Source organism: Anomaloglossus baeobatrachus, chromosome 9 (genome assembly GCF_048569485.1).
Source record: "Anomaloglossus baeobatrachus isolate aAnoBae1 chromosome 9, aAnoBae1.hap1, whole genome shotgun sequence".
Classification (NCBI taxonomy): Eukaryota; Metazoa; Chordata; class Amphibia; order Anura; family Aromobatidae; genus Anomaloglossus; species Anomaloglossus baeobatrachus.
The window spans coordinates 196,697,192-196,714,981 of record NC_134361.1 but is presented as its reverse complement, the minus strand read 5'-3'; the positions used below and the strand labels follow the sequence as shown (position 1 = coordinate 196,714,981).

The window sequence follows — 17,790 nt, the reverse complement described above, 5'->3', positions numbered from 1 at the left end:
AATTAATTGCCTCTAGGACAGACCCTTGAAATTAATCCAGACACCAGACCAGACCCCTAAATTGAATTAACTCTAGGACAGATCCTTACAATTAATTCAGACCCCAGACCAAACCCCTAAAATTATTTGATTCCAGGACAGACCTTTTAAATTAATCCAGACCCCAGACCAGTCCCCTAAATTTAATTGAGTCTAGCACAGACCCTTACATATAATCCAGACCCCAGACCAGACCCCTAAAATTATTTCACTCTAGGACAGACCCTTTAAATTAATTCAGACCCCAGACCAAACCCCTAAAATTAATTTACTCTAGAAAAGACCCTTACGATTAATTCAGACCCCAAGCCAGACCCCTAAAATTGATTCAGACCCCGGCCAGACTCCTAAAATGTATTTACTGGAAACCAGACCCTATGAATTAATCCAAACACCAGACCCCTAAATTTAATTGACTCTAGGACAGACCCTTACAATAAATTAGGACCCCAGACCAGATCCCCTAAATTTAATTGTCTCTGGGACAGACCCCTAAATTAATTCAGACAGCAGGCCAGACACTTAAAATTATTTGACTCTAAGACAGACTCCTAAAATTATTTCAGACCCCAAACTACACACCTAAAACTAATTCTGACCCCAGGCCAGACCCCTAAAATTAATTCACTTGGCAAACCCTTTAAATTAATTCAGACCCCAAACCAGACCCCTAAAATTACCGTAATACAGACCACAGGTTAGACTCCTAAAATTAATTCAGACCCAAGACCAGACCCCTAAAATTAATTGACTCTAGGACAGACCTTTAAAATTGATTCAGACCCCAGACCAGACCCCTAAATAAATTAATTTATATCCCAAACCAAACTTCTAAATGAATGAAGACCCCAATCAATTCAGATATTAGATCAGACCCCTGAATTATTTCAAGACCCCAGAGGGGACCCCCTTAAATGAATTCCTTCCCCAGACCGGGCTCCAGATGGTGAATATTAATCTCCTGGTAAACTTTACATCAGGCGCAGAGCCCGGGCTGTGGTCTGGGGTGCGGCACACGTCGTCCTATTCCTCATGGCATTGTTTGGGGAATTGTCTTTTAAGCGATTTTTTTTTTACTATAGACTTCACAGATGGTTTCAAGGTAAACACATCTAAAGCGTCCTCTCCATTAATAATGTGTCCAGGTCTGGCCCATACTGCGGCGCCCTCTCCATTGCATGGCAGGCTTTAGTTTAGCAGCGTCTGCTTTATTTAGCCCTGTTCTGCCCACATGAAATGTGACCCCGTCCCTCTCCGCTGCCTCCTGTGAAGTGGTTTGAATTCTTCACTCGCATGCGACATTACTGACTTGGGCTCGGTCAGTCGCGGTGGAAATAGCCTCAGAGGTTCCCCACAAATTAGTTTTCCTGCAAGCTGCAAGCAAAACTTCATCTTTTAAGGCGGCTAGAAACAATGCTAATATTTGGGTATTTATCCTCCGCATAAGCAAAGAGTTCAAGGGATTGCTATGTCGGGGAATAGATTTAAAATAATCAATATTTATTTTATTTACTTCTGCTCTGGTGGTCCCCGCTGGTCCTTCAGCAATGATTGAATGGATGGCTGTGGAGTAAACCTTTTTTGTCTTGTTGTTGTTGCCTTCCTGCTCTTGCTTTTCTCCTGAGTCTCTCATTGTCTATTTCTGTGTGTTTGCAGTGTGTCAGAGTTTTGCTTTCCCCCTGTCTCTCTTTACCTGTACTTCTATCTCTCCTGCCCCTTCCTTTCCTGGTGGGAGGGAGGAATCAGATCAGTTCTGGTAAAAAGCTTAGCTAGGCACAGGACTCAGGCATCTCCGCCATTAGGGGTAACCCTGAGGTTATGGATAGTCTAGGGACCCGTAGCAGGAGGAACATCATAGAAGCCCGTGTCCATCGCTTTCCTACAGATCAGTTCTGATAAGGAGCTTAACCATTCACGGGACTCAAGCATCTCCACCATTAGGGGTAACCCTTAGGTTAGGCATAGTCTAGGGACCCCTAGCATGAGGGACAGCATAGAAGCCCCTGTCCATCGCTTTCCTAGAGATCAGTTCTGGTAAGGAGCTTAGCCAGGCACAGGACTCAGGCATCTCCACCATTAGGGGTAACCCTGAGGTTATGGATAGTCTAGGGACCCCTAGTGTGAGGGACAGCATAGAAGCCCCTGTCCATCGCTTTCCTACAGATCAGTTCTGATAAGGAGCTTAGCCATTCACGGGACTCAAGCATCTCCACCATTAGGGGTAACCCTGAGGTTAGGGATAGTCTAGGGATCCCTAGCATGAGGGACAGCATAGGAGCCCCTGTCCCTCACTTTCCTACAGTCACAACGTGACACAGCTACACTTACGGTTTGTGCTTTTCCTTTTTCGGGACCTCATCAAAGCTGTGTATGAAGGGGGCTAACATGTTGTCTCCCTTCTCCCTTCTTTTAACATTGAAGGGCATCTAAGCCCCATTTGAACTCTTTTATTGAATTTACCATGACAGTTTCTTCAGGGAGAGAGTCACATGTTCTCACTGCTCTTACAGTAAAGAATCACCTGCTAAAAAACATCAATCCAGATTTTTTAAGGATTTCTCATTGCTAGGTGTACTGTATAGTATATGTTCAGTCAATGCTATAAAAAGATTAGGGATTTCTGTAACATTTTCCCAGTGGTGGCACTAATGTAGAATCTACTGTTGGGTTTCTCTGCAGATTATAGCTTATGGTTGGGTGTCTCAGGAGCAGGGAATCCCTTAATTATGTATGTTCCTCTAATGTAGATACCCTAGTGACTGAAAGGAATATGTCTAATATTATGCATAAGAAAAAACTTGAGTGTTTTCCCCCAAACTTTATAATTTACACCTTTTCCTTCTCTTCCACCTGGATGACTACTCTGCTCTCTCAGTCCTTCTCATGAGGTTTTTAGACTTATTTCCTCTCCAAGACAAGAAAAATTACCCTCTTTTCCTAGTCCTCGTAATGTGAGGCTCCTAGACTTGCTTCTTCTCCAGGACAAGAAGGTGAATCTCCTCTCTCAGTCCTTCTGATTTGACACAACTAAACTTGGTTCTTCTCCAGGACAAGAAGACAGCTCTGCTCTCTTGGTCCTCCTAATTTGAGGCTTCTGGGTCTGGTTCTTTTCCTGGACAAGAAGATGACTCTCTTCACTTGGACCACCTGACTTGAGGCTCCTAGACTTGGTTCCTCTCCCAAAAAAATAATATATCTCTTCTCTTTTAGTCCTCCCAATTTAAGGCTCCTAAACTTGGTTCCCCTCCTGGACAAGATGACTCGCTTCTCTTGGTCCTATTGATTTGAGGTTTCTGAACCTGGTTCCTTTCCTGGACAAGAAGATGACTCTCCTCTCTTGGTCCTCCCGGTTTTCTCCTACTGGACATAGTTCCTCTCTTGGACAAGAAGATAACTTTCCTCTCTTGGTCATATCCTTTTGAGACTACAGGACCTGTTTCCTCTCCTGGACAAGAAGATGACTGTCCTCTCTTGATCCTCTTGTTTTGAGGCTACTGGACATGGTTCCTCTCCTGTACATGAAGATGACTCTTCTCTCTTGGTCCTCCCCTTTTGAGACTACAGAACCTGGTTCCAGTCCTGGATAAGAAGATGACTCTTCTCTCTTGGTCATCCTGTTTTGAGGCTAGTGGACATGGTTCCTCTTTTGGACAAGAAGACAACTCTCCTAACTTGGTCCTCCTCTTTTGAGACTACAGGACCTGGTTTCTCTCCTGGACAAGAAGATGACTCTTTTCTCTTGGTCCTCCTGCTTTGAGGCTCCTAGACTTGATTTCTCACCAGCAAGATGGTTTGGGAAGATGCCCTACATTCAAGTTTGCCACATCAAAGGTAGCATTAGCTCCAAAGAAATAGGCGCTTTCCTGATTGTCCTGGATCATTAGGAAATTGATGATAGTGCTGAAGGCCATCTCTCTGCTAGCCAACTAGGGCATTTCAACATTATACGATCTGCTAAAATAGAAGTATAATCTCATGCATTTTGTCTTCCATGTGACACACCTAAAGCTGGTGAGGTACAGTACAATATGAAAGTGCCAGACAAGACACATATCATATGCCAGCATGAGAGAGTTCAATACTGACTGCATCCACAAATACGTAGTAGTGGGGGAATTTGCTTGCAATGTTATCTGCAGCTCTTCCTGCTCAATATACCGTAGCTATGGACATTCACTACTAGGATGACCCAGTGGGTCATGGGAGACATATTCGTCCTGTCTGTAAATACTTCTCCAAATTTCTAAGATGGCACAACAAAAAAACCAAACGGTGAACTAAGGCTTTGGAAAAATGTAGCAATTACTGCTCACTCGCTTTACTGTTCAACTTAGAAATAGATGTCTTGATGTTTCTCCAACCTTGCAGGAGATGGTGAGAATTTTGGCATAGCCATGTTATCCTGCACGGACGGTGAGGCATGAGTTCCTGACACCGCGGCCTCCTCTAGACGGATACTGTTACATATTAGTGTTAGTTTGCAGCTTGGCACCACTTCTATGGGATCCAATCTTGACCCTGTGGATGCTTTGTAAGTTCATAACATCAGGAATTATTTTCCAAATCGGGGGATCCTTTGGATATGTATTGAGGCCTCCCAACTCCATCTTGACAGTTGATGGCGGGGAGAAGAAGATCAGGAGGACTGAATTTAAAAACTTGATCCTTTTGTTCTTAAGGGAGTAATCAAGCAGTGGCGTTCTCCCCTCTCCCCATTTATAACACAGAAGCCGAAAATACGACTGTGTATGGGGTAGTCACTTTGACTTACAGCGATAGCATATATGGGCAACTCAAGTCTATACCCTTCTTCGACGAAGACTACTTGTGCAGCATAACTTAACATACAGAAGTGAAGTAAATATGTCCCAACCCTTCCAACCAGTAGGGCCTGCAAAGGTTGAGGATCGGTGCTCCTAGCTTCTGGGGAGCCAGGGTTGCAGGAGGATAAGAAACCTAATATTCACACACGTCCCCCGATAGCTCCAAGATGGACACCCATAATTACAGTGGACCCTGACAAGTGCTGTGATCAGTCAGACATGACTGGCAATTATAACTATTCCACTAGGATACAAGTTGGCGGGTCCTTGGCATCTTAAGGCATCAAAGTAACCCAGCCTTATACTTTTGATCAAGAGGTCCTCAGTTGCCTACAGGTAGCCATTTAGTCAACCTACATACACCTAGTGTCACGATGTGACTGCGGGATACTTGCCTAGTAATGGGAGGACTCCCAGTGGGTGACGCAACACAGGTGGAACACCAGGGTAATATCATGGGGAGGTGAGGACCCTTGGGCAGCAATGCAACACACAGAGTACACCAGGAAAACAGTATAATGGTGGATTCTCCAGGTAGGGGGAGGGGGAGCGGGGTCACCTCCTAGCACTCACCTGAGGCTGAACCCTGCATTCTCTAACATATCTAGACGGGTCCTTCTCCTGTGTGCTAATCATGTACCTAGGCCATCGCTGACCCTAAACTCACCCTGACTGGTGAAGGTCAATGAGTCTCACCACAGCAATGAGACAACACAAGGAAGGTAATACAAACAGGTGGGGTAAGACATAACAAGCTCTCCTAGGATTTTTCAGTAAGGAACTTCACAGCTGCAATAGAAACGACACCCCAGCTATAGTGGACCTTCACGCTAGGGAGAGTGAGGTCACCTCCTAACGCTCACTTGAGGCTGATCCCTGCACTCCCTAACGTCCCTATACGGGTCCTTCCCTCATCGCCGATCACATGCCTAGGCCCTCGCTAACCCTAAACTCACCCTAGCTAGTGAGGGCCCGCTAGTCTCACATCTACAATAAGACAACATGATGTAGGAAAGACAAACAGGTGGGGAAAAACACAACAAATAACCCTCCAAGGTTTCTTCAGCAGGAGCTTCGCAGCTGCAACAGTGACAACACCATTGCTCACCAGAGACAAGTTCCTTCAACATGGTCAGCATAGGTATGAGCTATAGCCGGCATAGGGAGGAGTGAGGAGTGGATATTATATTATATTTAGAGGACTGGTATCCTACAAGTCAGGTTTGTGAAACTGGAAATAAAACAGAGCAAACAATTTACAAAAAAAGTTTCATGATATTTTTATTGCTTTTCAATTATTTCCAACTCTGCATTGTATTCCGGGAGCTTAGCTTTGATATTCCGGTCCCAGAATGGTTTGCCTTATTTTTGTTTTTACGTATGTTACTTTTGTTCCCTGCTTGTGCCGATCGGCCGATTCGTGGTGGGTTACACCCTACACCCGCTGCTTTGCCACATTTATGTATATGGAACTGCAACAACGACCCAGGCTGGCACAAAGAGGAGCTAGACATATGTCCAGTATGCTGGCCCACAGAGTCCGGATAGGGGGCATGCAGATGTTACACAGCTGGATACATGGCATGGCAAACCTGTACAGAAGAAGAGAATCAATCATTAAAACAAAAATTCTCAATAGGATAATTTGTCATTAAACTGCAAATTATTAATATGAAAAATATTATATTTTTTGGGGGCTTAAAGGAGTAATTTAAGGTTATAAACATGGCTGTTTTCAGGGACGGCGGCACCACCCGACGCACCAGGGCAAGTGTCAAGGCCCTGGACAAATGGGGGGCCCACTCGCTGTTGGGGACACCGTCAGCGCTGCTTGCCCGATGGTGTCCCCGGCCCTTTATTATGTACGGGGCCCAGGTAACTGTCTTCCCCCTTCCCTGTGCTCTCTGCTCCCGTGCACTTTCTCTCTGCACTATGTGATGAGCGCAGAGTCCTGACTGCTCCTGGCTTATGAATACTAATAAGCTGGGAGCAGAGACCAGTGAATGTCACCTGACACCTGCGGTCAGCACTGATCTCCTGCATCGCTGGAACACTGGATGCTGCGCTCATCACACAGCGCAAGGGGGAGAAGAGAGAGCACGGGGGAGAAGAGACCGCATGGGAGAGAAGAGACCACACGAGGGGACAGCCCACACATGGGGAGAACAGAGAGCACGGGGAGAAGAGACCGCACAGGGGGAGAAGAGAGCACGAGGGAGAGTCCTAAGAGGAGAAAAAGAGAGAGCATGGGGTGAGACAGCACAGGGGAGAGACCGCACAGGGGAGAAGAGAAAGCATGGGGGAGAAACCACACAGGGGAAAAGAGGGTACAGGGGAGAGACCGCACAAGGAGGAAACAAGAGCATGGGGGAGAGTCCTTACAGGGGGAGAAGATAGAGCATGGGGGAGAGACCACACAGGAGAGAAGAGACTGCACAGTGGGAGAGAGAGCGCGTATAAGGGGAGAATAGAGCGCACGGGGAGGAGAGACAGCACACAAGGGGGGATTATCTTTATGTGGATTGTATTATATATATATATATATATATATATATAAATATATATAATCTCTTAACATCTATATCATAATACTGAATTGTGGTATGTGTTAAAGGGGCCCACTGGGACTCTTTCACCCAGTGCCCACAGAAGCCTGGAGCCGACCCTGGCTGTTTTCTCTTACAAGCCACATTTTGTGTCTTGTATTGCATCTCAGCCCCATTTATTTTATTAGAGCTGAGCTGCAATACCACACACAACCTTTTGACAGGTGGAGCGCTGTTTATAGATGGAAGCAGCCCTGTTTTCTGTATCCTGTACAGCAGCTTTAATGTTAAGGAATGTGCTAGAACAATGGCCTTGATAAATTCCTGATTGTCATGGACCCAGTGATTAGTACCCTGCTTGATCTCCTGGTATTGCTGGTATAAGTAAGCGGGTTCCTGAAAATGTGATAAAAAAAGGCCGCCATTACATATTTCAATCGGCAACCTATACTAGTCATTTGTCAGGGTTGGTTGGAAACCTGAAGGAACATTGCTTGGATAATGGGTCACACGTGACAGAGGAGCAGAATCATATCTGATCTCCCGGCACAGAGCAGGGCTGTGACAGGATAAAATACCTTCCCCTCGGCTGACTGAGCACAACAGGCTTTTTGTCTCCTGTATCAGTCCTGATCAGTATTCAGACAGACTGCCTGCCGTGCTGGAAATTTGTCAGTCTGGACTCAGTAATATAGGTTTACAAATGAGTGGATGAAGATGGAAAGATCAGGTATATTTGCTCATGATGCTGCTCCTCTGACAGTCAAGACACATATCTGAGGTGGTGTTCCTTCAAGCTGGAATCTGTCTTGGCACATTACTAGGATGGATGCAGATTGAAATATCTGACGGCGGCCATTTTTTATCACCGTCTCTGAGTATGGTCAAAATGTTCACTACCGGTTAATTTTGTGAACCTATATATCAGTGATGGTCTATATTAGGGGAGTAGGAAGTGGGGTATGTGGCTGGTGTCGGGGCTGGAGGGGGTGCCAAAAGTTCACTTTCTTAGCTCAATGTGACTAGATAAGGGCCATGGGGAGAATATTGAAGTTTTTGCCTCCAGGTGAAGGAAAGTCTGGCTACAGCTCTGGTCTATATAAACTAAACTGAAGCAATTAACCCATGAACTATACATTTCTTCAAAAATGCTCAACACAAAGCCAGTGAACAGCTAACATTGAGGTATTTGGCCTAATGTGTATGCTCCTTGTTATTCAGAGGGTGTGTTTCTTAACGCACATAAACCCCAAGTCAAGGAAACTTCATTCTTTCAATGAGTCCACACTATTAGTGGAAGGCTAATTACTAGAGATGATGCAAATTTGTTCTCCAGCGGCCAGGAAACCAATCTGTAAATTTATAAATAAGCCTTCTTGGTGTCTTAAGGCCCCGTTACACGCAACGACGTATCTAACGATATATATCGCCGGGGTCACTGATTCCGTGACGCACATCCGGCATTGTTAGCGACGTCATTGCGTGTGACACCAACGAGCGGCCGTTAACGATGGAAATTACTCACCAAATCGTCCATCGTTGACACATCGTTCGTTTTCAAAAAATCGTTGACTGTTGAGGACGCAGGTTGTTCGTCATTCCCAAGGCAGCATACATCGCTACGTGTGACACCTCAGGAACGACGAACTGCAGCTTACCTGCGGCCGCCGGCAATGAGGAAGGAAGGAGGTGAGTGGGATGTTACGGCCGCTCATCTCCGCCCCTCCACTTCTATTGGGCGGCCGCTAAGTGACGCCGCTGTGACGCCGCACGAACCGCCCCCCTTAGAAAGGAGGTGGTTCGCCGGCAACAGCAACATCGCTAGGCAGGTAAGTCCGTGTGACGGCTCCTAACTATTTTGTGCGCCACGGGCAGCAATTTGCCCGTGCCGCATAAACGACGGGGACGGGTATGCTCGCTAGCGATATCGCTGCGTGTAAAGCCCCCTTTAGGAGCTCAGCCATATAGCCCCTTCTTTTCCCCACTGTTCTGTGTCTGGCTGTAAGACATTTGGCTGTCGCATGGAGGTTTGTACAAACATCGGCGAGTGTGGATCTGTTCAGACAACAGATTCTGACACTCCACCTGATAACGTCTCTGATGTCTGTGATCAGCGCAGGCAGACTCTGGCATCAACCAACAGGCTTTCAAGAGTTAATCTGTGCTGATCTGCTTGTTAGTCTCCTTTGATCACATAATGTGGGGGAGCCAATCACATCTGCTCCCCTCCTATTTATGCTGGCTAGATTCTTCCTTCTATGTCAGCTATAGTTAATCTAAGTTGGTCTGGTGAGGTGTTATGATCCAGACTAACTGGTAGTTGTAGTGCTTGTTGCTGTGTGATATTGTGGATTTATTATTATTTATTTATATCATGGCGCTTTGCAAGTGAAAGGGGTATACATAATAGGAACAAGTACAATAATCATGAACAATACAAGGCACAGACTGGTACAGGAGGATAGAGGTCCCTGCCCGCGAGGGCTCACAGTCTACAGGGGATGGGTGAGGAAACAGTAGGTGGGGAAGTTAGCTATTGTTGCCTTTTTTTGTTGCTACCTTTGTTGCTTTTCTCCTGAGTCTCTCATTTTTTGTTCCTATGAGTTTGCAGTGTGTCAGAGTTTTGGTTTTCCCCTGTCTGTCTGTATCTGTGTTTCCATCTCACCCCTGCCCCTTCCTTCCCGGACGGGAGGGGGAATCAGATGAGTTCTGATCAGGAGAGTAGTCAGACACGGGACTTGGGCATCTCCACCATTGGGGGTAACCCTGCGATTAGGGACCCTTAGGGGTACTTTTCACGCTGCGACATCGCTAGCCAATTGTAGAGATGCCGAGCACGATAGCACCCGCCCCCGTCGCAGATGCGATATCTTGTGATAGCTGCCATAGCGAACATTATCGCTACAGCAGCTTCACACGCACTTACCTGCCCTGCGACGTCGCTCTGGCCGGCGACCCGCCTCCTTCCTTCCACGGCAGGTGGCCAATAGAAGCGGAGGGGCGGAGATGAGCGGGACGTAAACATCCTGCCCACCTCCTTCCTTCCTCATTGCAGGCGGGACGCAAGTAAGGAGATGTTCCTCGCTCCTGCGGCTCCATACACAGCGATGTGTGCTGCCTCAGGAACGAGGAACATCGTACCTGTCGCTGCAGCGAAATTATGTAAATGACCGACACTACACAGAGCACCGATTTTCGACGCTTTTGCGATCGTTTATCGGTGCTTCTAGGCTTTACACGTTGCGATGTTGTTACCGGCGCCAGATGTGCGTCACGTTCGATTTGACACCGACGAGATCACAGTAGCTATGTCGCAACGTGCAAATTACCCCTTAGTGTGAGGGACAGCATAAGAACCCCTGTCTCTTGCTATCCTACAGTCACATCATGACACTGCCCTCATTAGAGAGATAGTCTAAGGCCCCCTTCACACGCACGTGAAAAAAAAGAACCTTTTTTCACGGATGTATTAAAGGGATGGTTTTGTCCCCGTTTGCCGTGTTTGTGGTACATGCGTGTTCTCCGTGTGTGATACGTAATAACACACGGAGAACGGAAAGCCCCGCCTTACCTGATTCTTCCGGAGCTGTCTGTGGTGCTAAATGACAGTGTCCGGCACAGGCCACGCCCCGCTGACGCTGGTTCCGGCCCTCGGTGAAGAAGATGCTGGGGGTCGGATGCAGGTGACAGCCGCGGCAGAGACTGCAGGGCTGGCGGAGGTGAGTATGTGGTTTTTTTTATTTTTACAATGACACGTGTGTTTCTCCGGCGCGTGTCACGTGGGACCGCATCCACACTACATCTGTGTGATACGTGTGCGGGCCGCGTGACACCCGTGCTGCTGGAGAAAAACGGACATGCCGCCGTATGGAGCACATGGGCTCACGTCTGCTCCACACGGAGGCACGGGCCAATGTCTGAACACGTGCGTGCACATAAACCCACTGATTTTAATGGGAATATGTGTGCCCGTGTCTCCGGTACATGCGGGAATGGACCTAGCACGTACCGTAGGCACGTGCGTGTGAAGGGGGCCTAAGAGGGATAGCAAGACATATGGCCTGGGACAAGTGTGTAGCTTGGGGGTGCAGAGAGTAAATGGGGCATGTACCACAGGGGCACCAAAATGGGCTACTTTGCTTTTGCTAAATTATTTAGATACAAGGCTCTAAATCCTGCAGTGGCCTCTCCTAATTCATAGACCCCTAAAGCATAGTATAAAGGTTCATTACCATATGTGAAGACAACCCAGCAGAGCGAAGAGTATTCCGGAGAGCAGGGACACCGGGACGGCACAGAGCAAGGAGATGATCCGGTAGCACCACAGCTTAGATGACTCAAACAGAATGTCGCTCCAGGTCCAGACTTTGTCAAAGCTGTGAAATGAGTCCGGCTCTGCGAGGACATCTGAGAAGTCTACCTGCAACAACAATGTGATTGGAGAAAGTTATCTAGAATGTACCATTTCGGGACTATCCCGACCTTTAACCATAGTCACTGATGGAGAACGCTAGGATACATCATCATTGGCAGATTTGTGAGGATCGGATCATATAGACCTTCATCATTCACGAGAGTGATGACCCAAGGTCTGTTTTTACCCTGCAAGGAGTCAACTCATTTAGGCACCATGCAAATAACTGCTACTCAAGGGAGTACAGAACTGAAGAAGTTCTGACCCACTGGCAGACATAGAAATGGGACCCTGTGCAAGAACAATATAGGGCCTTTTGCAGCCCAAGTGGTCATAATAATGCACAATTCCATCTGCTTTGGAGGAGGAAATGGGCCTCCTACCTCTTGGGCCCTTGGTGGCACTAATGATACAGTTAGGTCCAGAAATATTTGGACAGTGACACAAGTTTTGTTATTTTAGCTGTTTACAAAAACATGTTCAGAAATACAATTATATATATAATATGGGCTGAAAGTGCACACTCCCAGCTGCAATATGAGAGTTTTCACATCCAAATTGGAGAAAGGGTTTAGGAATCATAGCTCTGTAATGCATAGCCTCCTCTTTTTCAAGGGACCAAAAGTAATTGGACAAGGGACTCTAAGGGCTGCAATTAACTCTGAAGGCGTCTCCCTTGTTAACCTGTAATCAATGAAGTAGTTAAAAGGTCTGGGGTTGATTACAGGTGTGTGGTTTTGCATTTGGAAGCTGTTGCTGTGACCAGACAACATGCGGTCTAAGGAACTCTCAATTGAGGTGAAGCAGAACATCCTGAGGCTGAAAAAAAAGAAAAAATCCATCAGAGAGATAGCAGACATGTTTGGAGTAGCAAAATCAACAGTCTGGTACATTCTGAGAAAAAAGGAATTGACTGGTGAGCTTGGGAACTCAAAAAGGCCTGGGCGTCCACGGATGACAACAGTGGTGGATGATCGCCGCATACTTTCTTTGGTGAAGAAGAACCCGTTCACAACATCAACTGAAGTCCAGAACACTCTCAGTGAAGTAGGTGTATCTGTCTCTAAGTCAACAGTAAAGAGAAGACTCCATGAAAGTAAATACAAAGGGTTCACATCTAGATGCAAACCATTCATCAATTCCAAAAATAGACAGGCCAGAGTTAAATTTGCTGAAAAACACCTCATGAAGCCAGCTCAGTTCTGGAAAAGTAGTCTATGGACAGATGAGATAAAGATCAACCTGTACCAGAATGATGGGAAGAAAAAAGTTTGGAGAAGAAAGGGAACGGCACATGATCCAAGGCACACCACATCCTCTGTAAAACATGGTGGAGGCAACGTGATGGCATGGGCATGCATGGCTTTCAATGGCACTGGGTCACTTATGTTTATTGATGACATAACAGCAGACAAGAGTAGCCGGATGAATTCTGAAGTGTACCGGGATATACTTTCAGCCCAGATTCAGCCAAATGCCGCAAAGTTGATCGGACAGCGCTTCATAGTACAGATGGACAATGACCCCAAGCATACAGCCAAAGCTACCCAGGAGTTCATGAGTGCAAAAAAGTGGAACATTCTGCAATGGCCAAGTCAATCACCAGATCTTAACCCAATTGAGCATGCATGTCACTTGCTCAAATCCAGACTTAAGACGGAAAGACCCACAAACAAGCAAGACCTGAAGGCTGCGGCTGTAAAGGCCTGGCAAAGCATTAAGAAGGAGGAAACCCAGCGTTTGGTGATGTCCATGGGTTCCAGACTTAAGGCAGTGATTGCCTCCAAAGGATTCGCAACAAAATATTGAAAATAAAAATATTTTGTTTGGGTTTAGTTTATTTGTCCAATTACTTTTGACCTCCTAAAATGTGGAGGGTTTGTAAAGAAATGTGTACAATTCCTACAATTTCTATCAGATATTTTTGTTCAATCCTTCAAATTAAACGTTACAATCTGCACTTGAATTCTGTTGTAGAGGTTTCATTTCAAATCCAATGTGGTGGCATGCAGAGCCCAACTCGCGAAAATTGTCACTGTCCAAATATTTCTGGACCTAACTGTATGTCCACCTCTGCTCCGACTCCTTCAATCAAGCAACCACTGAGGGTCCATTTGGTCAGACCAGAAAGTGATTGCATATCCATGTGTATATCATTACTCCCTAAACTTAGGAAATACCTTACTTAATTGGAGAAGGATACCGTAACTACTCTCTGCTCCTGAAAGTCGAAATCATGGAGATTGTTCTTCTCTTTGGCCAGGTCCTTCACAAAGGTCCCTTTGATGTAACCTAAACAGGGCCCAGCAGGTTGTGTGTTGTGGATGAAACTTGCCGACTCTCCTGAAATGTCTGAGAGACCCTTGAATAAATGGAAAGTCTCCCACTTCTTGTAGTCCATGATGGTGAGATGCTCCATCAAAAGATGGAACCCTTGCGTCTAACCCATTATAGACGGGTGGAAGAATTCGCAACTCTTCCCAGAAGTTGGCAAGTTTGTAAATCACTTTCAAACTGCAGCAATTACGGGGACCAGCAGATTGTCGTTGGTCTGGTGGCCAGCAAGCATATGGTTCTGGCAGGAGAAGCCACACTCATTCAGCATTACACAGAAGCCACTGAGAAGAATAGCCGTCTATGTAATTCATGGATGGAGAATCCCGCCAAAGCATGAGACGCTCTTACGGGACAGATCTCTCTTCCGTCACACTCAGGGGGTTTGGAGCTAAAGGTCAATCCCTTTGTGACATCAGTGGTCCCTAATAAGACAACTACTTTAATGTCTTAAAGTCCCATAAGGATAAGTGCTAAATGTATGACTGCTAGAGATCTGGCTATCGAGACCCCCAATAATGCTAAAAACTGTGATCTCATGGTCTCTTTTGTGAGCATGTGTGACCACCACTCCTTTGGCCAGTGAATGGAGCTGTGGTCGCACATGCTCACTAGCACTGCATTCACAAAGGGAAATTTGGGACCCCTGTTCTTGTATTTGGGTGGGTCCCAGGCGGTCAAGCTGAAGGAAGGCCATACGGGCTCCGTACTCCTTCACAAAGGAGTCCCATTATGCATGTAAGACTTCGGGTGGGGTTGCGAAACTTACTGGTTTCATCACCCCACTGCCAGTCCCCGTCATAGACGAAATAGTAAAACAGGTGACACCAGAGTTCCCTTTGCAAACCAAACTTGAACAGTTTATTCTTCAAAACGCAATGACAGACAAGGCCTCACTTCTCTCAGTTCTACTGTTTCTGTTTTTGCGGGGTACTTTCTCTCAACCTACCCTCGCTATCATGGATCTCATCCTCAAGCTGCCGGGCCTGTGTCTCTGTTCCCCCTCTTCCTCACGCTGTCATCTGGGCCATGACTGCTGTCTAGTCGTATGACTTCCTTCAGCCCGCTGGAGTGAGCCGTAGACTCCAGACCTCATCTGGTTTTCTCAGGGTTCCCTGACTGGCCCTGATACTGTGGCAACTTGTTCTCTTACTTGAACCCTATCTAGAACTGGCACCCCAAGAGGGCCGCACCACTAGCCAACCCACTTTCCACCTGTCACTCCTCCCGCCTTTGTCTCAACCCTATCTTATCTAACATTTAACTTACCGCTTCACCTGTCTGACCAGTAGATAATGCCGGCCACTACATGGTCCCGGCTCTGCAATCTCAGAGGCCTACAGTTCATTAGCAGTAGTACATGTTACCATATACATTTTAATACTTGTAGCGCCGGCGTCCCTGCAGGGACACTGATTTACTCACTGGCGGGTTGCGTCCTTCCTTGCAGCCACCTATGTGCTCGTCTACCTCCCGCTCCCCTCTGGGGCCTGAACACTTGGCACAGTCTCCCCAGGAACACGCCTTGTATTCGTGTACTGGCACTCCTCTTAAAGTAGCCTATGGCTGAGAGGCACTATGTATCTAAGGCACCCTCCCATTAGGGGAGGTGCCTGCGCAACAACTTTAGTTAGGCAGTCTTCAGTCTCCTAGTTAGTTTTCAGGTTCCCGTGCTCCTGTCCTGTTATCCCTGTGTACGTCACCTGCACCTGCCTTCCCATACTTATCTGTCCCTGCATTGCCCACCATATTTGTTATTACCCGCCTGACTGTTTGCCACAGTCATCTTGACTGTACCTGCCGATATCTGTGTCCGTACCTGAGTCCGTCTTCTGTCCTAGTGGTGAGTTGCCCCAAACCCGGTCACTGCCCTGGGAGTGGTACCTGGCATCCTTCCTATGTGCTCGTCTGCCTACCTCTCCCCCCCCCGGGGCCTGTGAATATGGCAAAGGCTTCCCGGGAACACGCCTAGTACGCATACACCGGCCCTCCTCTTAAAGGGCTGGTGCGCTATTTCCAGGAAATGCCTCTCAGCCTATAACTGAGAGGCACTATGTATTTAAGGCACCCTCCCATTAGGGGAGGTGCCTGCACAACAACTTTAGATAGTAAGTCTTCACTCTCCTAGCTAGTTGTCAGGTTCCAATGCTCCTGTTCGGTTATCCCTGTGCATGTCACCTGTACCTGCCTTCCCATACCTATCTGTCCATGCCATGCCCACAATATTTCTCCGTACCCGCTTGACAGTACCTGCCAATACTCGTGCCTGTACCTGAGTCCAGCTTCTGTCCTGGAGGTTAGCTGCCACAGTCACAGTCACTGCCCTGGGAGTGGTACCTGGCGTCCCTCCCTCTACAGGCTAAGCCCGGGTCCATCCTGTGGTCCAGAGGGTCCACTAACTCCGCTCGTTGTCCCTACACCAGTCACGAGCTTTACAATACTCAACAACACCTACAATATACTTAGTATAAAACATCTTTTACAGCCAGGAAAATGTCATAAACAATATAGGGACTTAATCACCTCCTACAAAGCCATACATATCCTGCTGATACGGCAGGTGATAGATGTTGATTATGGGACCACTCATTTAAGATTTCACCTCACATCTACAGGCAGTCTATACTAAAGGCTTTATCTGACGTCCAGGAAACATTTCCTACTAAATATCTAATAGTCTAAGCATGCAACACAGATGGAAGATGACTGCGGATGGACAAACAACCATCGGGGGCATGCAGAATATATGGCACCCCCCCAAAAAAATCTCCAGAGCATTGCATATCTAGTTCTTGTCTTGATGCCTACAAACCACGATGAGGGGCACAAGGAATGAAGAGGTGGTGGCTGATGGATTTTGTCTACATTTTTATAGCAAGTGCATTCCTCTTAGGCACCATAGTAGGGGGACATTTGTACCCCAAAAGCTGCCCCTTATGATAAGCCTGGACCCTCTTATACAAAGATATAATCATTTCTCTCCGTTGGATTCTTTTCTAACTACTTTAACTTTTTTTCTCCAAAATATTCACTTTGTACCTTTAGGTGCTTGTTGATCCCGCGAGGGTCTCGTGCATCAAGCTTTTCGGGGGCTTCGGTGTACACTGCAGTGTTTGGAGGATTTTGCAGGAATTTCTGCTCATTGTCAGGATCCATGGGACATTCGATCAGATACTGATCAGGAATCATGTCTGCAGGAGTCCGGGAGCGATGGAGAAGACGTAGGTCCGGAGACGTTGTCTGGGACTTCCTTGCCTATGTGGACCCTCAAAGCAAAACTCAATTCTGACTTCCCATTAATTGATTATTTTTGTAATTTTTTTTTTTTGCTTTATCTCCGTGTATCTCCAAATCTGTGAGGTCCCGGTCTCCGTCCTGCAGGAGAGGTGGTGTGGATACAATTTCAGCCCCGCTCTCCCTCCCTCTGACACTATTCTGCGACATGCCAATCCCAGCTGTCACTATGATATAAATATGGTGACCACACCATCCTATCACATCAGCTGTGCCGGATTATCCGCCCTTACCCTACACTCCTGGGGGTATTCTGCATGTTACCATTAGGGGGCGATGCTGTCCCGGATAATCTGCCCTTACCCTACACTCCTGGGGGTATTCTGCATGTTACCATTAG

General features: G+C 46.8%; 1 protein-coding gene across 1 annotated transcript; it reads right to left on the bottom strand.

Annotated features, from left to right (window-relative positions):
* Positions 1-6,117: 6,117 nt before the first annotated feature.
* On the bottom strand, positions 6,118-17,575 carry LOC142250653 (caveolin-2-like). The gene is made up of 3 exons (XM_075322841.1): positions 17,196-17,575; positions 11,641-11,828; positions 6,118-6,454 (listed from the first exon to the last, which is right to left on the bottom strand). Exons 1-3 carry the CDS (start codon positions 17,343-17,345, stop codon positions 6,298-6,300), a joined length of 495 nt encoding a protein of 164 aa, XP_075178956.1. The 5' UTR covers positions 17,346-17,575; the 3' UTR covers positions 6,118-6,297.
* Between the last annotated feature and the right edge of the window lie 215 nt (positions 17,576-17,790).

Excerpts from the sequence above, each read along its gene's own strand:
- LOC142250653 (XM_075322841.1), bottom strand. The coding sequence starts at position 17,345 with ATGATTCCTGATCAGTATCTGATCGAATGTCCCATGGATCCTGACAAT. Across the intron at positions 11,829-17,195 it reads GGATCAACAAGCACCTAAAG|GTAGACTTCTCAGATGTCCT; the intron begins GTACAAAGTGAA and ends TTGTTGTTGCAG. Across the intron at positions 6,455-11,640 it reads CTGGGTTGTCTTCACATATG|GTTTGCCATGCCATGTATCC; the intron begins GTAATGAACCTT and ends TCTTCTGTACAG.